At 41.3% G+C, this 23,805-nt stretch overlaps 1 protein-coding gene across 7 annotated transcripts in view; it reads right to left on the bottom strand.

Annotated features, from left to right (window-relative positions):
* ADAM11 (ADAM metallopeptidase domain 11) overlaps window positions 1-23,805 on the bottom strand; it is an 88,022-nt gene that overhangs the window by 50,777 nt on the left and 13,440 nt on the right. For all 7 annotated transcript variants that reach the window (XM_073004145.2, XM_073004146.2, XM_078377801.1 and 4 more), the window contains exons 3-6: window positions 14,794-14,870; window positions 7,572-7,638; window positions 2,997-3,082; window positions 2,359-2,425 (exon numbers count right to left, since the gene is read on the bottom strand). In XM_073004145.2, coding sequence (XP_072860246.2) covers window positions 2,359-2,425; window positions 2,997-3,082; window positions 7,572-7,638; window positions 14,794-14,870 — 297 coding nt within the window. The remainder of the gene's footprint in view (window positions 1-2,358; window positions 2,426-2,996; window positions 3,083-7,571; window positions 7,639-14,793; window positions 14,871-23,805) is intronic.

The raw sequence follows: 23,805 nt of genomic DNA, 5'->3' as shown, positions 1-23,805 counted from the left end.
AACGTTGCAGGCTCACGTCCGTTCCCTTCAGCCCATGGGCATGCGGGTGTGCGGGTATGTGTGTGTGTGTTTGTGTGTGTGTATGTGTCTTCCTTCAGCCCTCGGAAATGTGGAAAATGTATGATGTGTCCCTCACACTGAAAAGTTTGGAGACCTCTCAATTAGAGTCACCATAACATGACAACACATAGCAATAACAAAATCTATGTTAAGATCCTCTCATATTCAGCATGACAGTTTGCACAGAGCTTTCGTGACTATTCAGGCAGCAAAGAAGACCCTGCTCATATTCACAGACACTCTCTCCTCTGTTAGATGATTCACACATTACAACACTGAACATACTGATGTTGAAAATCAGTTCTAGACTCTGGCAGTGAGCCCCAGCTCAAATTTGTGTCATTTGTGGTTGGGCTTCCCCCACTTCCCCCCTCTTCAAAACCTTTGCTAAAATATAGTCTGCATTTTATTGTGCTAAATACCACCCACCACCACCACCATCGCACAACTTTTCTCATTTACCCAAACAGGCCTTCAAATGTGATAAACTGAGGCAGGGGGGAATGTGTGCATTTAATACATACAGATTGGAAGGGATGAGGGGTGGGAGTGTAGAGGCTGAGGGCTCTCCAAGGAGGGCACAGAAAATACGCAATTGGAATCTCCTTCCATTTGCTGCCATGGCAACAGGAATGAAAGGAGGCACCCTGGGAAATTCCTTAGCATTGCTCATGCAAGGAGGGGGGCATGCAAGGAAAGAAAACATGCTTCAAGGATGCCTGGCAGCATCCCCAAGCATATGTTACTCTGGTTTCTATTTAACAGCTCATAGTTTAGAAGTAAGAGTCAGTGTGGTGTCATCGATAAAGTGACTGACTAGAATTCAGGAGATCTGGGTTCAAATCACCACTCTTTAAGAAGATCCTGAGGGATCAGAGACTCTGCCCTTGTGGATCTGATGAGATAGAATCCATTGAGCATATGATGTTCAGATGTAACAGGCATAACATGATTCAAGGAAAATATATTACACCTCTCTTAAAAGATATGACAAGCTAATCAGACTCGGACTACTGTAACCAATTGTTAATTGATCAAAATCGGATTATTCCAGAACTGGTAGCGAAATTTTGGGCGGCATGCCATAGTAGCCAGAATAGACAGCCAAACTTAGACATTGGTCTTTCATTGTTATATTTCTAGTTTTATTGCTTTTTGCATATTTGATTTGGCTTTTTGCAGTATATGTCAGTACTATACTTGAAGCTCTGCTTTTAATTCAGTTTTATGTATATGGCTTGGTGCTGTAACAATAAAAGTATGTAAATCACCACTCTGCCATGGAAATTCTGTGGGGGTATTATGATAATATTATTCTTTAAATATCTCACATATCTTGAAAACCCTATTAACGTTGCCATAATTTTTATGTGACTTTGTTGGCACATAACACACACAGGTCCTCAGATAGCCTGATTTCTTTATGGACTAGTATCACACATTGTATCCCAATATTAGAGATCTTTATCATTCAGGCATCCATTTTCCTCTGGCAAATATTATAATGTTTGCAGTAACAGAATGCTATCAATATGAAGCTTCCTCTGAGGGAAGAGAAAATGTATGTTTTGAAATGAACAGATCAACTTAGATTCAGGTTAAGTGTCAAACTGAACAATATGTATTTATATCAAAGGAAAGAGAAAGGAGTGCTTTTTAAAAATTTTGAAGCAAACTGGCCATGTGAAGATTTTGTCGCCATGTTTGCTAAACTTAAAACATCTCAGCTTTGCCATGACAAGAAAGCATAATTCAAAAATTTTATTGTACTTGTGTTCAACTCTCAGGGAATAAAACGACACAACAAGAGAAATGTGAATAGATCTGTTGTGAAGTTGAATCTGGAAAGTTGGGTTTCCCTGGGTTAATTTGCTTCAGCTCACTACACAGGAGTCAGCAGGGAGAGGGGAGGAAATCAGCCTTGATTGCAGCTTGTTGACAACAGTCTTGTAAAGTAGGAATGGCTGTGAGATAATGATTGCCCCAAAGTCACCCAGTGAGTTTTGTGCTTGAGCAATGATTTGAACTTGGGTCTCTCTTTGTACTCCAAAGCTAACATTCTGTCTCGTACAGAGGGTCTACCTGACACTGACCCTTATGTTGGTTATAAGAGCTCTGTCTTAGAATGAATTCCATGACCCGAGAGGTTTAGAGATATGAGGGTGGGAGAATCAACAAAAGGCAAGCTAATCCATGTACTGTTTACCTTCAGCCTTCCTTTCACCTTTCAGCATGAAATCCAAGCAAGGTATCTCTGTGGCAGTGATAGAATTACAGCCTGGGCCAGGCCTTCCTTACCTCTTGGTGCTCAGGTGAATCATGAGGCTCCAGGAGGTACGTGCCCTTTCCATCGGAGAAAACACCGCTGGGGGCAGGGGGCAGAGAAACACAGAATTAGTCCACCATAGCTTTCAGACGTCTAAGGATCAACCATGAGGAGGTCTGTGACATTAACACACAATAGCAGAGATTGAAGAAAGTAACTTTCCCTAGACTCCCACAGTAGAATTTGGGGAACTCTAGTCCAAAATAGTAAAATTTTCAAATTTCTATTAAGCCAGGGAATGGTTTGTAAGGATTTTATCATGTGTATATTAAAATTGTTAGTACAAAGATATGGAAGGGCAACAACCACCCAGCAATGATGGTGATATGCCAACAGTCACTTGTTCAAGTAGCAACACTCAATTTAGAATTCCTGGTCTTGTTTAATATTTTATTTATACTTTAAAAAAAATTAACTTATTACATCATCCTCAGACGGTAGTCATAAAAATTATAAAAACAGATACAATAAAATAAAAATTGCAACAATTAAATTACAAAAAAATAGTACTGTGCCATGTAATCACAACTACTTACTCAGGTTTGTTGGAAATATTGTTCCCCTACTTGAAGGATTGCCCTCCCACCCACCTTCAGTTTGCTCTACTCACTGCAGGCCGTGACAGCTAGAGAGAGCTGCAAAAGAGTTCGCTTCTCCACGGAGTCGGCCTTGATAGTAACAGTGCTCTCCAGCTCCCTGAAGCAGAGAAGAAACAGGGAATGGAGACCGTAACATTTCCAAATTCTTTAAGGCAGCGACTCTTTCGCAAGTTGAATGTAATACAGATTGGCTTACTTTTACAAGGAACAGGAATCATTAACTAGATGACTCAGGGAAAAACGTACTCCTCGACGGCTGACAAGAGGAATAGGGTAGAGAAGAAGTGGTTGAAGTGCCACCAGGTTATGTTATCAGCCCACTTTGGTGGGCAGAGTGGCATTCTTGCTTACCATGGCCCAGCCCTCCTCAAAGAGATTCTGTCCCAATAGGAATGTATGCAGTGGGCTGTTTCCTGAGCAGGGGCTTAAATTAGCCCGGAAAAATAAAACCTTGTCTCACAACCTTAAGTGCACAAGTACGCTCTTCATAAACTTGGTAGGTTGTTGCCAAGAGACTGGTGAAAAAGGGGTTAACAAGTTTAAATTCCTCTGTAAAACCTAGGCCTGTTAACTTATGTCAGAGAAGAATGGAAAGACCGGCCCTTAATTAGGAGACAATTTGCAAATGGGTGCTATCTGGTGGGAAGAAATGTGTTTTAAGGTCATAAGACGCTTCTTCTCCTGAGATGGTACAGGGTATAAACCCAATGAATGAATGAATGAATGAATGAATGAATATGTCAATTAAGTGAAAAATTGGCTTTGGATGAACTGAAAGGAGAGAAAAACAGCAAAGCGAGTAAAGGTTCTTTGAGAAAAAGTACTCTTCTGGAAGGTTCAGGGTAATTGACTGGTAAAATTCCTCAAAAAGTCTGGAAAGGGGGATGATGGAAATAAAAATAGTATAGAAAATTTAGGTACTTTGGCTTAGCTTCTCAAAGGAGACAGTTATGCTCATTTGCTGTATTGTTGCTTAGTCTGTATTCTGCATATGATCTGGAACTATGCTACATTTTTGCATAGTTATTAGTATTAGTATAGGATAGCTAATTTTATTATTTTCTTTGGGAACTGATCTAGAATTGCCCTAGTCTCAAATCTTTTGTATGTGGATTAGCTGCACAGCTTTTGATTGCTTTGGAACTTTTTAAATTAAGTTTTGAAGCTGTTTTGAACTTTACTTTCTTTTTTGACTTTTAGCAACATCTTCAATAAAACTATAAAAATTTCACAGCAGTCTGTGAAAAGGAGGTTCTGTTGGTACAAAATCTGGATCTTACCTCGGGTATCTACTAGTTCCCTTTACATCTGTGAGTATTTTTGACTTTCCTACCTGGCAAGGTTGGTGTGGAGTTAAAGTGTACAACCTTGTGAGTTTTGGTTTTCCTTGGAGCACTCAGGAGTCAGGGTGGCTCAAGAGTGTTCGGAAGAGGTTGGACAGGTAGTGTGGCTAAGTGGTTTGCGTGGACCTCTCTGCCCCGCCCTTATCAGATTTTCTTTGGTAGAGGCAGATTTATGGATTCCCCCATGATTATGTATTATTACATTAATATCAATGTATTAGAATTATATTCTTAGAAATATATTTTTAATGTGCCTTCTTTACTCCATTAAAATGTCTTTTCATACAAATGTGGCAGGGGGGCTCACAAGTTACTTGCTATTATAAAAGGGGATCGTGTCTAGAGAGAGGTTGGGGAACACAGTGCGCTAGCAGAACAGCACCACTGCACAAGTGCTTTAGATTTGGAAAGGTTGATTGACTTCAACTGGCAGTAGCATTGCAAGGACTTGGGCAGACCTATTTCATAGCACCTTGTGTCTTGGCGATACCACAACTGAACGTTGGATGTTCAACACATCCAGCGCAATGTACCATCTCACTATTCTGTCCTGCAAGCTTACAGAGAAGACTTTCCTTAATCAATATCATATAGTTATAGTGAAGACACACAGAGATGTCCTCCTTTCTTTATGGCTCCCTCGCCCTCCCTTTTGGCTAGCTTTTGGGGATTGAATTAAATCTGATCGTGGCTTGGCATGAAAAGGACAGGAAGTCTGATGCTGAATAAGAAGAATGTAGCAATTATTTACAGACAATGGGTGCATTTCAGAGTTGTACTACATATTCACAAACTGAATTCTCAGGAACTGAACACCAACCATGTGGATCTCTCTGGTTATATGAAAATAAGGTTCTTCGAGCCAAGGTCGTTAAGAACACAAGAAAGGGTTTATATTAATTTCTTCAAAATTTCCATTTCAGAAACCCATTCGCTGACTACAAATAATTTTAACCCTTCTTATTCAATGCCTCTCTTCTTCTCCCCTGCCTCACCTCAGCTGACTTAGTTCTGTTTTTTTGCTTTCTAGCCTGCTCCAATATCAAATGTAAGCCAAGCAGCAAGAAAATGGTCAAAAGTGATGGAATATAGCATGGTAAATCAGACTAAAGAGTCCTTCAAATACAGAATGCCTTGACACAGAAGACTGAGCATTTAACAGCTCTCAAAACCAAAAAGGACACATGTTAGGCTACCCTAACAGTTCAGGCTATACAGGACCCTTTCCATCCTGGATAATTTAGCCTTAGATTTCAACTGAGCAAAGGAGATAGACAAGCTATGGGATAGCAATTCAGAAATGCAGTTTACATGCAATTAGTATTTCCATGGGTATAGCTGTGCTAGTCCATGGAAGCAAAAACAGCAGTTTTGTGACGACTTAGAAACTAACAATATTTACTAGGCATCGCTTTCCATGGATTGCATCTTGAGATGTATCTGGGAGAAGTGAATCGGAGTCCACAAAGCGGGATGCCAAATAAAATTTGTCAGTCTTTTAGGTCCCCCATAAATCTCTTTGCCATTTGTACACATACTGAAGCTTGAGCTGAGGCAGAGGGCCCTACTAGGAGGATGACAAAAGTCTTCAGAGGACTGAGGTTGCATTTGACATTGGGGGGAAAGAAGCAGGACCACATGAGTGCTCTGAGAAAGAACTTTCAGACATGAAAGGCAGCAAGCAAGAATGGCAGAGCTGTTTAAGAGACCCAGACATCTTCAGAGAGAGAGCAGGAATAATGAGAGTTGGAAGAACAGCGGCATGTGAAGAGATAAGGGCTGGAAGCCACGGTCGAGCAAGGACACAGACAGCTCTAAAGCAAAAGGATAACACGGGGTTTGTGTTAAATATGGAATGGGATAGGAAGCTGGAGAAGGGATTTAATGACGAGCATTGCATAGGCAGAACAACAAGAGAAATGAACAAATTTGGCATCTGAGGTCTGAATAATTATGCCTGAAGACCGTGACAAAACTAGAAAGTGGAAGGTTGGAGCAGAAGACAGAGCATGAATCTGAGTTCTAGATGATGGGGCAAATTTTACAGAGATTTCCATATAGCCTTCCTCAACCCATGGCTCTTCGGGCATTAGACTACAACCCCCATCATCCCCATCCAGAATAGCCATATGTGCTGTGGATGATGGGAGTTAGAAAAAGTTGGGAAAGGCTACAAGACAACTGGGAGGGATCAAAGAAGGTAGTGTTATCAAAAATAAAGCTGGAGAATGATGTAGTCAGTGGATATAGAGAGTGATTTAAAGGGGGGGGGGGAATCATGCTGTCAGTGGACGAATAGATCCTGTTGTTTGGCAGACAAAAGGTATCCTAATGTCTGTCTTCTAGCCAGCATCCATCCATCCACTGGGATGAGGAGGTACCTCATCTAGGAAATGGCACGGAAACCTGCAATTTGTGCACTTGGTTTTGCGAGCAGCCATCCCAGCCTGTTCTCTGATCCCTGTCTCCTCCGCTCCCCATCGGTGCCTTTCCACGCACCAGTTCATGTGTGTCCCTGCACAGGCTGGTGCTCAGGGTTGCTGCAGTGTGATAGGCAAGCAGGGCAGCAAGCCCCCTCCCACCTCCTCGCATGGCTATTTATAGAAGAGAGTGTGGTTCAGGTATAGCTCAGCCAGAGATGGGGGACGCCTGAGCTCATTGCAAAGCAGAGGAGTAAGCGGGTAGGGGGGGTGGCGCAAAGGAAGGGAGGAGAGGACTCAGAGGATCTGGCTGCTGCTGCTGCTTGTGAGTGTGTGTGACCAACCACTTAGCAACCACTTAGCATTATTGATGCTCTACTTGTGAGGCTTCGGTTTGCACCAATTCCTGGCTTGCGAGCAGGGCTATTTTGGGAGAAACCCATTCATTCTTTTTCAGACTCAGCGTCTGCAAAGCACCTCTTTGCTTAAGCAACTGCAGAGACGCATAGGCCCTCCTCCCCTCCATAATCTTCTCACCGCCCCACCCAGAGAGCTCCTTTCGTGCTCCAGGGGATGTTTGAAGGCAGAGATCTTGCCTAGAGTGAAAGTAAGTCATCAAGGCCAGAGTTTTTATGAGAAAACAGGCCAGACCCATATTCTGAAAAGGAAAGATATGTCTCGGGGCTCAACCTGCCCAGAAATGCTGAACTCCCCTTCTGAACCCCAGCCCCATATATTTAGATGTGGTTCGTGGTGAAGAAAAAGACACTGCATGCTCAGAGAAGAAGCTGAGAGCCAAACCCCAAAGCCCATTTCTCCTTACCGTGGTGTGACTAATGTTTCCATCTTGTCCAAAATGACGTTCCACATATTGTGAAGACAACAGGTGACTGATAAGAGAAGGAGAAAGATATGTGAAGGCCATTGTTATTGTGTGAGATCCTGCTCCCCTTCTGCCCTCCTATTTTTTCAAGTCCATTCTTGCCCAGCTAAATGATTTCAGGAAACGCAGGTGCTGGAGCACAGATGGTCCACCAAAGCTGTGAGCCTTGCCTTGTGTCCATCTTCCTATCATTATTTTGTCCATCTGTCTCTGCTTGGGATGCCAGTTAGCATCCAGTCCCTAACTACTAATATTGTTGGATGTATGTGTATCCCCATAAGGAAGCTCATTGGCACCCGCAGTCTAACGTCAGCCACTGCTGCTTCCCAAACAAACATCTGTGAGGTTCTACTCCCCCATTTTTTTGGGCAACAGATGTCTGATGCCAGCTTTGCCACACTCGCCCACCACTATCACTTCGATTTATTGGCTAGTTCCTCTAGGCTTTCCTCAGCCCAGCCTGCTGAACGCATGAACCCCTCTCTTAAAAGTTCAGGTGAAGATATTCCTGGGAAGAAAAAGAAAGTGTTTTAATTCAGATACTGGGAATTAGGATTAGTTCCTTGGCAAGTATGATTGGGAAATAATAAGGCTCTTCCTTCCATATTCCAATAGCGTGGAGACCAACTGCAATGGAAAGGCAATTCTTAAAAGTGCTCTTCATTTTTCATCATCACCAGCACACTTCTCCTCCTCCTCCTCCTCCTCCTCCTCATTCCAGGGTTTTTATTCCACCTTTAGTTTACCCCACTTTTCAATCAGATGTTCTTCAAAGTAGCCTTCAAGAATGGAAAACGAAGCCACAAGAAGAATTTTGTGGCACCTTTAAGGTGAACAGATGCATTTTAAGCATGAGCTGACGCCCACAGAATCTCACACTACAATACATCTGTCAGTCTTATTCTTTTCGTTTGTTTGAAACAGCAACATCTTTCACACTCACTCTCTCTCTCTCTCTCTCTCTCTCTCTCTCTCTCTCTCTCTCTCACACACACACACACACACACACACACACACACACACACACACACACACACACACACACACACACACACACACACACACACACACACACACACACACACACACACACACACACACACACACACACACACACACACACCAAAAGCCTGGCAACTCTTGGTCGTCTAACCGCTGGCAAAGTGTTTTTCTTTCCATCCATTTTATAGCCCCAACACTGGAAATAAAACTGTATCTCCAATTAATTCTCAGGACATCTGGTTGAAAGCCGGCACTACTGGCAAGGGCCGAAACTCAATTACCTGACACTCTCGTAATCGCACCATCTCTGGTTACAGCCCAAGACTCATCATCAGCTACCTCCTCTTACGGGTAACCTGGTGCCTTGAGCTTAATTTACTTTCAGGATGGAGCACAGAAGGGCAGAAATGGTTCCAGATGCCCCATTAAATATTCAGGGGCACTCACCTAATCGCAGTTTTCTGAGAGCCTACTGCATGCCAGAGCAGCAAAAGAAGAAGCCACCACACAAAGAGATATATTTGCATGTTACTGGTAATTACTAGATTTTAAAAAAGCCAAATGTGTTCACAATACTGCATGAATCATGCAACAATAAATCAGTGCATACAATCCTGGGATTTCTGCTGTCATATTCTCATATGCTTATTCATGTATTTACTCCTTTATCCATTAATGCAAGCTTTCAATGTATATATGCAGTAGATGTTCATACAATGCCACATGGTTATGAGAAGCCCCACAATATTACCCTAATCGGCTCAGTCACACACACATGCATACGTTAACATAACTTTTATTCACCACACAAATAGTCAGTGACAACCACCATCAGACAGGCAGTGTTATATGGACACCACAAAAAATATACAGTAGTCATGTGCAATGTTACAGTCAAAGCCGCTAACTTCATGCATTATTTTACACACCCAGGGTACAAAATGACACAATTACACACTCACATATTGGACATTTGGTAATACACCAGATAGTTTCTAAGGTTCAGGTCATGATGTGAACTAGAGACCATCAGAGCATACTACCCAGACCCTGTTTTCACTGCTAGCATTCAGCACTAGAATACAGTCGTGCCCCGCTAGATGATTACCTCGCTCTACGACGAATCCGCATTACGTCGATGTTTTTGCGATGTTTTAAATGGGGGAATTTCAAAATGCCCCCCCCGCTGTTTTCTAGGATGGATTCCTCGCTATACAGGCACCAAAAATGGCTGCAGGATGGAGGATCTTCACTGGACGAGCAGGTATTCAGCCCATTGGAACGCATTAACTGGGTTTTAATGCATTTCAATGTTTTTTTAAAATTTCGTTTGACAATGTTTATGCTCTACAGCGATTTCCCTGGAACGAATTAACATTGTCAAGCGAGGCACCACTGTACTGAAATCCACATGAATGAGGTGCCACTCGGTATGTGCAATGTAATCTACCACCAAGGATCAATTGTAGTTAAGACTAAGTCACACATACCCAGAAACTGAAAAGGGAACTATTTATTTATTGGCAATCTGCTGCTGCCAGTGATATCACTGCAACAGGATATCGGCCTTCATTTTAGAAATTAAAGTACTGTAGGTTTTTTCTACATATCTCCTTGGTGCTTCATCTGATATCAGGATCCACCAATTATGTCAGAGCCAGATATGGGAGACAATGCAGAGGTATCCATGTTGGCTGAGGTATTATGGGACGTGTAGTTTAAAAAACATGTTTCTAATACTTTTGATGGTCATATTATTATTATTATTATTATTATTATTATTATTATTATTATTATTATTATTATTATTATTATTATTATTATTATTATTTATTTATTTATTTATTTATTTATTTATTTATTTATTTATTTATTTATTTATTTATTTAATTTATATGCCGCCCACACTACCCAAAGGTCTCTGGGCGGCTTACAGCATTTAAAATACAATAAAAATATGTACAATTAAAATACAATTAAAATATATATAAAATTGCCATCAGACCCAGAGTTAATATTATTTCAGTTAAAAGCCTTCTGGAACAGGAAGGTTTTGACCTGGCGCCGAAATGTCATCAGTGTTGGCGCCAGACGAATCTCAGTCGGGAGGGCATTCCATAGTCTGGGGGCAGCTGCCGAGAAGGCCCTTTGTCTACAAGCCATCCCTCTTACCTCCTTGAGGGATGGCTCTTTCAAAAGGGCCCCCTGGCTAGATCTTAACTGCCGGGTAGGCTCATATGGAAGGAGGCGGTCCTTCAGGTATCCAGGGCCCAAGCCGTTTAGGACTTTATATGTCAAAACAAGCACTTTGAATTGGGCCCGGGCAGCAACTGGTAGCCAATGTAACTTGTACAGAATCGGCTTGATATGGTCCCTGGCGGCCACACCACTCACCAGCCGTATAGAAACTACAATCAATTACCCAGTTTACTCCAAAGCAGTTCCCTAAAAGCAAATGAGGCAGAGTTTGTGCACATGTTCAGCAACTCCCCACAATAAGGAGCCACTTCCCATAATGCCAATATATGCATTCCCTCGTGTATACATAAGCCGTTGGGCAATTACAGCCCACACATACATCGTGCAGCACCTGCCTTGGCGTGGCATCAGGAATATAAAATCAGCATGCAGACGAATGTTAACTGTGCTTCTCATTCTGTCACACTGTCACAATCAAGCGTAGGCACACACATATTCACTTTGGATCTTGAAGACTCCTGCTTAAAGACATACACACCCATGCCCTGCCTCACAAGTCCATATGTGAAAGCCCCACCATGAAACTTCCACGGTCAAGAAAGCAGCATGATTTGAGACAAGACACTTCATTTCATGTTCTAAAACAAAATCTTGAACAGAGCAAACAGTTTTCTGTTCCTCTGCAGATGTTAACTATCAAAACAAAGCTAGGAAACAACTCAAAACACTGAATTGCATAATGTCCTTATTTAACCATTCAAAGGGAAAATGTTTAGGTTTATAACTCTGAAGTGACATAATAAAGATAAGACACAACACACAATTTTGTTTCTGCCCATGGATCGATCAGACCACTACTTTTGTTTTTCTATAAGTAACTAGAGGAGATGATACCTGTCAGACAATGCAGATTCTAGTTGTCTAAAATACTTGTATAATTTCCTATCTATGGAAACTGCATTACATAATACAATCTACAGAAAATGCTTTATCACCAATTACTGCCATTGGGAATTGTTGTAATATTTATTTTACATGGTAGATTTTTGTTTTATGCTGAATTGCCAGATCTGTATCTCTTGTTGTCCATGGCCATTTGACATCATGATTTACAGCTCTTTCTCTCCCCTCATTTGTACACACATTTGACTGAGGTTAACCTTCCATGTATCTCATAAACTAGACTCTGCTCCATGGAAGTTTATTAGACAATAATTTTTTTCACCTTTCTAAGACTCCATTCTTTTTTAAAAACTGGAGATCCAAGGCCTGAGTATGTATACATCGACTCCCCCTGCCTCAAGTTTTCCTGTATCAACAGGCATATATCCATACTGAATCCTTTTCAAACCCCTGTTTCTCTCCCTATTATAACTTCAAATGCAGCTAATATATTTTTATAGTTGTCACACCTAGGGTTGTTTACTATATTGGGGCAAATGGGATTTTTTGCTTCAGTGTACACAAATTTAGAGCGCACTGAAATCTAGAAGCAAATCTATCTGTGAGTGTTAGGAAAATAAATAGTAACACCCCCCGAGTCATATTTACTTTCCCTTTTTTAAAGTACTATCATTTTTGTCCTTCACTAGAGTTGGGGGTGGGAGTAAAACTAAAGGCTCCTCCTTTTTCTTTGGAGTTGTTAAGAGCTTTGTCTGATGTTTCTTGGTACTGTATTTAAGGAGGTTCGTTTCCAAATAGAGGGGCAAGCTGGGTTAGGGAGTGCCATTTTCTCACCTGTGCCCCATAGTGTTTGGTTCAGATGGCTCAGATGTGGGTAGGAGCAGACATTTTGTATACGCTCAATGCACGGTGGCTCCTGGACTGAGCAGAAGGGGCATTTTAAGGGCTTTTGCTTCAATCATGTGGCCTAGTAGAGGAATGCATACTTCAGATGCTCAAAGGCTCTGACTTAGATATAACTCAATTATTTTCCATGGCCCTTCATGTTCAAAAAATCAAGCACCGTTTCTGCAATTGGAGGGTAGATAATCTCCTTATAGGACATCATGAATATAAAATTTTCTTGCATTTTCCCCAGGTCTGCTATGTACAGTGTTTACTACTAAGAGGTATATTTTTGATGAACACAGATGTTACATTTTGAGATCATGACTAATAATCCACTGCTAATTTATCTAACCCTTTTGAAAAGGCATCTGAGCTAATCACCATTGTAGCGGTTAATTCCACAAGTTAATTATGCATTGTGTGATGATGTGCTTTTTTGTTTTTTGTGAATCTTATTAACCATCATTTGCATTACATGAACTCTAGATCTGAAATTGTCCTTGTGAGGAAAAAAATCTCTACTCTTTCTACTAACAACCCTGTCATTTCTCTTTCTCGCTACTGAACCTTTTTCTATCTATATGATAATAATTTTTGATATAGGACAATGCAAACCATAGTCAGCATTCTACACAGAACCATAGATTAGTATAATGATATTCATGGTTTATATTTCAATCCCTTTCCTAATAACTCTTGACACTCAATTTGCCTTTTGCCTCTCTGCCAAACTAAGCTGATGCCCACAGAGAGTTCTCCACTATTTGGTTTCAAGTTCAGCTTCCCTCGGGTCAGAGACAGCTTGGGAAAGGGGCCTCATGGCATTGGAATGGGGTATTTTTCCTCCATTAACAGGAAAGCTACAGGATCAAAAAGCTGACACAGAACTGCTGGGTAGCTCAATGGTTTAGGTAGAAACTGGGAACCCAATTCCCCACTGTGCCTCCTTGACGGGCTGGACTCAATGATCCATAGGATCCCTTCCAGCTCTGTAGTCTTAACAGTGCTGTTATTATTATATTGTTATATAATGCAGCTTAGATGGTAAACCCACTCCAACACATTCAGCTGTGTTGGAGTGGGCTGTACCATGTATGTGAGGTACTGGGATGTACCTCACGTACATGATACACAAGGCCAGGCAAGTTCTTCAGGCACCGGAGGCAGAAGATCAAAATGTGCTTCTTATTTATTCTATTGTTTATTTATTAAATAATGTTAACTAATATTTAAAATAATTGTAAAAAAATAAATACAACTGTGCCTTTATCACCCAATAAAGCTTTGCTTTATTGGGTGATAAATAAATACACCTCTTTATCTGCTGTATTTATTTATCGTCTTTCTGCCCACCCGTCATCCCAAAGTGAAGGATAGTGAAATAAACAAAAATATTTTTAAAAGCTAGTTCAAACACTGGGGTTGCATATTTAGTCAGCATGCCAGGATCTCATTCATTACGGGGCCATTTTTTTCTCCCAATAACAAAAGTACAACTAAAACAAATTAAACAGATAATAATTTATTGAATGGGTGGTCTGTCATGTTACTGGCAATTAACTGCCATAGGTAGCCGCCCCACTCTATCTAATGGCAGAGCTGGCTATTCCGTGTCCTATTACAAAGGAGGGCATCAAATGTCAACAGTGCTTTGAAATGTCACACTTCACGGAAAGCCAACATGTCACAGAAGAACCTTTTAGCCCTGCGTTTTCTGATTGAGCACATGTGGGACCTTTGGAACCTTATACCTTAGCTGCCTTATACAGAGTCTGACCATCAGACCATCTAGCCTAGTACTGATGACACTGATTGATCTTCAGAGTTTCAGGCACAAATTATTCCAGTTGTTGTTCAGTTGTATCCAACTCTTCGCGACCCCATGGACCAACCTGGAAATCTTAGGGATCGAACCGGGAACCTCTGCATACAAGGCATGTATCTTTTAATCTGGAGAAATGTTACCTCTCCTTTTCCTAGATTCTGAATTACTGTAGTACAATCCACCAAGAGCAGCACTGCAGAGTTTTGCTAAGCCTGCACCTCGCAATGCCTGAGGACGGATATACATGATCCAGACATTGACCAGTGCCCCATTCCCCTTCCTCACATCCTTCTCTTCCCCTCCCCTCTAAATCAGAAGGAAGTCACCTGTACAAGGGATACTTACTGATTTAATTCAAGGTCCAGGATGAAGGCTGAGCCAAATGCATGGACGAGGAAACTCACCTGGGCCAGATGCACAACCTGTGGGAAACAGGGAGGAAGGGAGGGCAGGAAGGGGAAAGAAATCAGAAAGAGAAAGGGAGGCAGGGATTAGCCTTCTCTAGCATTTGCCTTTATTTTAACAGTCATAGTCAAATAATCTTTATACCTATTATATTAATTCTTACGGGGTATTCAATAGTAGTTCTCAACAGCATTTGCTTTCAGATCCAAGTGTGCTTGACTGCATGAGGTTCTTAGTACTTTTGCAACTCCCCTTCTTCCTTCTCCCCAGTTATCCCTCTCCCCCACTGTCAAAATCTAGACTGTAAATTCCTTGAGACATATATTGGTGGGGTGGGTTTATTTTTCCATTTGTAACTCTTCAGAGTACTCTTTACAGCCATGTGGTGTAAAAATAAAATCATTCCTCCCCAATCCCACCCACCCATGTCAACTATTTCTTCCACATTCCAGTTTTTTTAAAAAATATTTAAAATGTACTTAAAATAAAATTCAAGATGTATTTAGAAATATTTCAAGGCTGATGCTTATCCATCATACTGTTCTTACAGAAGACAGTCATAAAAGAGTGTAGCTGTACACATGTGCAAAGTACCTTTGTTCCTCGCCAATGAGTTTGCATTCAGCACAGTCTTAAAGAGAGGGGTGTGCAGTTCATAGAACCTAACTTCCAGATCACTTGAAAACCCAATACATTTAATTTTTAGAAATCAACTAAACTGCACTCCTTAAACAATATGAGATGTCAGGGCCCACGCGAGTACACTTCCCATAGTGGTCTCATTAATGAATTAAGCAGGACAGCTTGAAAGGAGGCAACAGCAGTACAAATTTTAGTTGGGCAGCATTTGGCCCATTAACATGTGCAGTTTAAAGCTACTAATTCTTCCCTAAAAAAGCAGGCAGAGCTCAGAAAAATTAAATTTTGGGCAATGACTCCAGAATCCCTTGCCCATGCTGGCTGAATGAGGAGACTAAATAAGAGATTATAATACTATTGTATTCCATGAATACAACATCATTTGGAAGATGCAGGAGCCAGTAAGCCAGTAAGCAATGTATCTCCAAGCCAAATAAGTGGAGAAAGCCGCTTTATTTGTTTGTTTGTTTGTTTGTTTGTTTGTTTGTTTGTTTGTTCGTTCGTTCGTTCGTTCGTTCGTTCGTTCGTTCGTTCGTTCGTTCAATTCATTCATTCATTCATTCATTCATTTGATTTATACCCCGCCCATCTGGCCTATAAGACCACTCTAGGCAGCTGTCCGAAACAGATATGCAACCCAAGTACCAGTTATTGGTACTGGACATTAGTACCATTTTAGACTCTAGCATTCCACTGGTTATCAATCATGTTGATAAGTGGCTCAAAGATCAGCTGGAAATGTGCATACTGGAATTTATCAGACATGTTGCATCTGCAATTTAAGGTACAGCTTTATACCTGTTTCTTGGAAATGAGGTATATTGAGGCAGGTGGAGTTTACTTCAAGGAAAGACTACACTCTAAATGGTTAAGAAATCACACTCCATAGATGCATACTCAGAAGCAAAACATAGTGAGGAAAGTGGAATGTTAGCTTTCCTTTTTCTTTGTTCCTATACAAGATTTCTGCCTCAGACAAACCAAGACAAAAACTGCTTGCCAATATTCAATTTTAACAGTTTCACATTCAGCAGTTAGAATGCTGGTGAACGTTCTGTGGCATCAAAGCACCTCAGCCAGCAGCTGACATGGTTTCCAGACAGGGAGGAAACAGACAAGAGACACCTAGTGTTTTGCCTATGACAAACTATGCAAATATTTCCTAACAACTGAGCATCCTTACAAGAATTCCCCCACCCCCTTTAACAAGGCAGGATTTATCTTCAGAAACTGTTTTCACAATGCCAAGGCTCAGGCATGGAATACTGCATACGAAATAATAATCCTGCGAATGCGCCTCAATTTTTGAAGAGTACATTTGCCTCAAAGCATGTAAAAAGCAGATGACCTCTCATCATTTGAAGCTGAACGTGGATAAGACCGAAGACTTAGATTTTCATCCACCCTCTGACCATCTCTTCTCCTCCAGAGCTGTTCGGTAACTCCCATTTTGGAGGCCATAAATCTTGGCATTTTAGTGAACAATTGCGAACAGGCAACATATGTAATTTCCATCTTGCTAACATTCACCCAATCCACTGCTCTATGACTAGAGAGCTCCTTGTTCCTGGCCTCATGGTTTCACACCTGAATTATTGCAGTAATCTCTTGGCAGGTCTTCCTTCTTTACTCCACGCCATTATCCTTGTACAGAATAATGGAACGGTGGGTGCTTCTAGATTTATTGCATTACTCCGATATTTCCTATCACCATAGGGCATTGTATTGGCAGGCTGCCAGGTCAAGGACATATTTTGAGATCCTTGTCTTGATATTTAAAGCCATGCATTTTCCTGTCCTAACTATTTGGCAGAGCTGGTGGCATGGCATGTTCCTTTAAGAGGGCTTGGTTTGAAGAGTCAGGATTTCTGGTGGTCCCTTGGACTTAGGCGGCAAATTGCAGGCTTCCGGCATTCTCCTGTGAGTGTCTAAAGCTGTGGAACTTTCTCCCACTCCACCACCATATAGAACCAGGTTTGGACAAATTTAAAACAGGTTTGAAAACCAATCTGTTCAATTTGGAGTCACAGGTATCAGGTAGATGGAGATGCTAGCAATCAGTGTGTCTGAACTTGAATTGACTAATTGGTTTTATGGCTGCTTGTTCCAACGTTTAAATGTTTTATATTGGTGTACTGTGAGGGGATCAGTGCTAGCACACATGGCAGGCCTTCTGTCCCCACCCGAGACACTCAGGTGACACCCTTAGAGCCAGTGACTGCTGGTTCTGAGACAGGTGAGGGATGGGAGCACCTGTCTTGGGAGAGAGGGCAGAATATCGTGGGCAAGAAACACCTTCTGGGGACAAGGGGTCTGAGGTCCCTCTGTAGCTGAGGGTTGTCAAGGAGGCACAGGAGCAGGAGAAGGGGATGGCTGGTGAGAGGGAAAGTGGGCAAAGTGAGTCATGGAGCTTGGGAGACCTGTCGGACCCCCCAAAAAGAATAGGGGGACTGGGTCAACACTCAGGAAAAGGTGGCTGATACTTATAGCAAGGAGGAAGTCTCAGAGCCAGAGGGTGATTGGAAAGAGGTCTTGGTCCTGCCCCGCAACTCCAAAGGTCAAGCCTGTGCCTTGGAAGCATCTTGCCAGAGTGAGCTCCATGTGCTATGATGTTGGGACTACCACTGCCAGCTGGAGCTGGGCCAGGGGGGCCCATGCCAGTGCAGCATCAATGCTGGAGAAGGAAGAGGCAGAAATCTTGCCAGCAGTGCCTCTAACAGCAGCTGCCTTCCCCGACAACCCAGCCAGAATCCTGCACCTTGCCCTCGTTGTGGCCTTTCCAATTATCGCTGCCACTGAAAGAGGTCATCGTTGTCACAGCCGTGGCGGCAACACAGCCTTCAAGGAGCCTGTGCGCTGCTTTCTGCACAGGCATCTGACCCCCAGCTGATTGCCCTGATCAGCTGGGGCACAGGTGCATGTGCAGAAGGCAACTCCCAAGCTCCTTGAGGACCATGGCAGTGGGGCAACTGGAGAAGGTTAGTGCTCCCCCCTTCCCCATGAACTGAATCAGTTCACATTTCAATTTTCTGGTTGGTTCGTGGTTCGTGCCGACCACACACCATCAAAAAACACAATTTTTCAGGTTCGTGCCCATCTCCAGTTTGGACCAGCAGTCCCACAATTCCTTGCCATTAGCTATGCTGCCTGTGGATGATGGGTTTGAAGTTTAAATAAAAACATCAAAACCTGCTCTATTTGTTTGTCTAATATCTTTTAAAGTCTTTCTAAACTAGAGCTTGTCCTCACATCTTGCAGCAGTAAATTCTGCAAGTGAATGATACCTTTTGCAAAGTGCTTCCTTTTCCCAGTCCAGAACGCACTGCCAGTGTTCTGGGAAGAAATCCCAACATTATTTATTTATATATTTATTTATTTAAGTGTACCTTCTGAGAGAGACATGTAGGATCAATTCTGCCAGGGAAACAACCTTACAGAGATCCCGGGGAGAGGCAGGAACTGTGTGCTGTTGGCAGAAAAGTTGGGGTTGAGTGGAAAGGGTAGTCAGAATGACTGGTGGGAAGGAGGGGAAGGTAGGTAGGCAGCAGGCTAAAAGCTTCTAGGGACTGAGTTCTGGCTCTCATTAAGCCCTGCTCAAATGCTACTGCAGCAAATTGGGCTAATGCAATTTTTGGCTGCATAATGGAAGTGGAGAGCAAAAGGAGGGAATGGTTGAGATCGAACAAGAAGAATACTCAAAATGTGAGAGCCAGTCCATTTTCTCTGTTGTGTGCTCTCTCTTCTTTCTCTGAGGTGGAGTTGAGGGGGAGCAGTGTGTGTGTGTGTGTGCGTGTGAAATTCAGGGTGAAGTTCTGAGAACATTTCAAGGGCTGAAAAACAAGATCTTTGGGGAGAGACAGAAGGAGTGCAACATATTTAGCTGCAATCAAAAAGATGACGAAAAGGTGAAACACTTTCACTGTACATAGCAAACCGAAAGAACATATTTAACTCTTTCTTTGCACTGATATTTTGTAGGCAATGTAGTTCCTGATTTTAGAAAAAAATTGCTTTATCCATTGGAGACGAGAGGCTGAAATGAAGGTTGAAGGGATACTAGTTTAGTGAGGGATGAATAGATGAATAGGCTGGATTGTCCTAAACAGGATCATTTTGAGGTGCCAATGTCATTTGGGGCACTCTTTGCATCCTTATCCAAGGACAGGGTGGTTTCTGAGCAGGAAACAACACCATACCTCAGGCAACACTATTTAGCCCATCCTCCATTTAAACGGAAATAGGGAAAAAAGAGAAAATATATAACAAAACCAGATTCCCACTCTGTCCCCTCCACTATGGGAGAATGGGAGGAGGCTTTCAATTTAAAAATAAATGTGTATAAGTAGCATAATGTTGAACTGGCTGGCTGTTCAACCAATTCAGCACTGGCTTACAAGTGCTTTGGGGGAAAAAATATTGGCATCCTCTTCTGTCTCTTCCTCCACAGGAGAATGGGAGGAAGCTTTCAATTTCCTAATAACTGAAGGAGCTTATGCAAAGTGACATCTTAAGCCATTTGTTTTGGTTCAATCCCAGTGATCACTCACACCAGAACCAAAAAGGAGCAGATGCAAGGATAAGGGATAGGTTGGTTCACAATTGCCCATACATCATATGGTCATCAGAAAAAAAAGGTGAGTCAACCCATCCCCAGACTGGAACCAAACCACAGGACAAATCCCCATTTGATCATACACCGAGTCAGAATAACTCATCTGTCTTTTTTTTTAATCCCAAAATCTAATAATCATTTGAATACACAGCAGGATTCAAATATCTGATGCGCACTGATGTCACACAGAGATCCCCATAGGCATGCCTTGGCTGGAAAATCAATAGGAATTGGGATCTGTAACTTAAATGCCCTGGGACTGAATCAAGTAAGAGCTATTGTAATTCAGAATGACAATCCTGAAAGAATCCAGACCCTGAAATAATCTCTAGTAGGTATCATATGATACCCAGTGTGGTGTAAGGGATAGGATGATGGACTGGAACTCAGGGAACCTGGATTCAAACACCCCTTGGCCATGGAAATTCATTGGGGGGGGTTGGCACTGATAAAACTATTCCTTAAATACATTACATTGGAAACCATATTAGGATCAGTATAAGTCATATGTGATGGAATGGCACATAACACACCAATATTGTCAGCTATTAATTTTTAACTGGAGGTGGTTACAAGGCTCACCCCCTGTTACAGCAGCTCTCCTAGCTACCGGTCTAGTTCCAGACACAATTCAAAATGCTGATTTTACCTTTAAAGGCCAAAATAGTTTGGGTCCAAACTATCTCAAGGACCACATGTTAAGATTATCAGGGGAGGCCTTTCTATTGGTCCCGTCACCCTCACAGGTGTGTATGGTGGGGACATGGGAGAGAGCCTCTGTGTTACTGCACCCAGACTTTGGAACTCCCTTCCACCAGAGGACATGTTGGCCCCATCTACGTTGTCCTTCCACAAGCAGACAAAACACCTTTCTCTTCAGAGAGGCTTTCCCTTAGTCACAGGCTATCCGAGAGGGGTTTTAAATGGAGTGCTATGCCTTGCTGCTTTTTGGTGTTCAATTTGTTTACAATTTTAATGTGGTATTTTTTAGATTCTTTAAAAAATATTTATATACCTACTGTTTTTAGTGTTTTAATATGGTTTTATACTGAGGTAAGCAGCCTTGGGTCCCTCTTAAGGAGAAAGGTAGGGTAAAAATGTTTTAGATAGATAGATAGATAGATAGATAGATAGATAGATAGATAGATAGATAGATAGATAGATAGATAGATAGATAGATAGATAGATAGATAGATAGATAGATAGATAGATAGATAGATAGATAGATAGATAGTAAGTAAGTAAGTAAGTAAGTAAGTAAGTATGTATGTATGTATGTATGTATGTATGTATGTATGTATGTATGTATGTATGTATGTATGTATGTATGTATGTATGTATGTATGTATGTATGTATGTATGTATGTATGTATGTATGTATACCTGGATTTTTGAAATGCTTTTTTTCAAGAAGTCACCCTTCTAAAACTCCCGAATAAATTTCAGAGATATGGGATAAGAGGACGTTACTGAACAGGACATGGAAAGGACAGACAAATGGACATATCTGAAAAAATGTATGGTGTTGCAAAGATCTGATAGGATGAAGGCCGGAAGGCTATATGATGTACAGTACTCACTCAGTATAATATTGTTTAAATTTGATTATATATGAGCTGAAATTAGATATGAGCAGCAAGAAGGTAAGCCTTTGTCCACGTATAATAAATGGAGAAAAAGTGCAACAGAGAGAAGTTATTAGTTGGAAAATGTTGGAACCAGGTATGAATACAGCACAACACCAGGATTTGCAGCTACCACAACAAAAGTCAGGGGCCATGATGACATCTAAACTCCAGTAGGGAACAAGAAGAGGAAGAATTAAAAGATAGAAAGTTGAGTTTGTAGAGCGGCCAAAACCCAACCCAAATGGCAAAGGGGATTCAATGTAAGTAACACGCTCCAGCAAAAATGCTCACATTACACGTACACTGAACTGGTTCTGACTAACCAGGAAGAACAGCTACAAATTCTGTTATGCTTTTAGAAATCTGATTCTCAATTGACTTCATCCTCTGCAAAAAATAAAAATAAAAATCTGGTTGCTTCAGGTTTTTAATTTGGAAGGAACTGATTGTGCACAGAGGTCTGTTGTGTGGGTTAACCAGCGTTCTGTGAATTTTGCAAGTTGCTGTACAAACAAATATGCTACTTACAAAATCTGTTCTTGGGTCTCTCTCTCTCTCTCTCTCTCTCTCTCTCACACACACACACACACACACACACACACACACATGCATTGCAAGAATCTAAATGTCATCATTTCCAAATGAATCTTAAAAATCATACTGGTAGTTCTTTAAAATTGGGATAATCACCTGGCATGTTTGTCTTACAGAACCAGATAACTCCTTTAGAGCAAAAAATAAATTGCTGCCCCTCATTATGTCATGCCCTTTGGCATACATAGAAGGATGGGATTCATTGCCTGCTGCACAGTCTCTACAAGTGAATGTTACAACTTGATACTTGCTTGAGAATGCTTATTTTATTCTTTTAGGATTTTCTGATTGTTTATATGTATATTAGAAGTCAACTAATATTAAGAGTGATTTACCTATGAAGCAATACAGTAAAAGGCATGCGCTATGGCAAAATGCACAGGCAGTGTGTCAACCACAGGTTTTCATTTGGCACATGTATAGCATCTAAATTTTCATATACTTGTTCACCCAGGTTCTTCTTTACCCTAGTAACCTGGAGAATATAGAGTGTGCAAAATGCAGTAAACCTACATGCCTTTTTACTTCCACAAAACTATAGCATGATTACATGAAAATCACTGCCTTCTGGATACAGAATCACTGTCATGAATCTCAGATGCACAGAGGCTGGTTAGCAGATATTTCAGTTTCATCATGCTTGTGCCTTTTATCACAGCCAAATCATTGCCTTTCCCCAATTAACTGGAAGCAGAATTAAAATGGTGATGCCATGTGACATTTAATACAGCATTATACTATTCAGCAATTCACTTTCCCCATGGCCAAGATCATTCTCCAACAATTACCAAAAAGTAAATCCTGTTCAAGAAAAGTCCTCTGCAACATTAATTAGTAGCTTCCTGGCAACCTCTGACTATTTTATTCCTTCATGTTTGATGCAACTTGTTTAAGAATTGCTACTTAATTAATCAGCTTCCTATCCCACAGGGAGGGAACTTTAATTATAAGTTGCCTTTTAGCATTTGGTTCCATTTATAGTTTAAAAAATTGAAAGTAATATAGTAATCACCCCTAGCCTTTCAGGCAAAAAAGAACATTTAGCTAATTACAGAAGAATTCATATTTTATCCCCTAGTCATTTTAAACTGGAAGGCATATGAAAGGAAGAAGCTTTTAATTGATGGCACAATAGTTTTTGTTTTTTTAACTTCAGTTCTTTGTTTCTGGTGCTTAACAGACTTGACCTTTTGTTGAGAAAAAAGAAAAGTTCCTGCAAATCAGCTTTGAGGGGAAAAGTTATCGGAAGACTACATGGAAAGCATTAGGTCGCAATATTCCTGCAATGCTGGGGTATAGGCTCTTTATGAAAAGGACTGAATAGAGAAAAGCAGTTCCAGATGAAGCCGCCTGTATGAAACTAGTCTTTTAACACACACAGAAGCATTTCAGTCTTTCCCACTGTTTCTCATTTTATTTTTATTAATTCACTTTTATCCCATCCCTGTCACAGTGGTAAATGCAGTCTCCAACAACTCC

Source organism: Pogona vitticeps, chromosome 6 (assembly GCF_051106095.1).
Source record: "Pogona vitticeps strain Pit_001003342236 chromosome 6, PviZW2.1, whole genome shotgun sequence".
NCBI classification, from domain to species: domain Eukaryota; kingdom Metazoa; phylum Chordata; class Lepidosauria; order Squamata; family Agamidae; genus Pogona; species Pogona vitticeps.
This window is presented reverse-complemented; position numbering and strand designations above follow the sequence as displayed.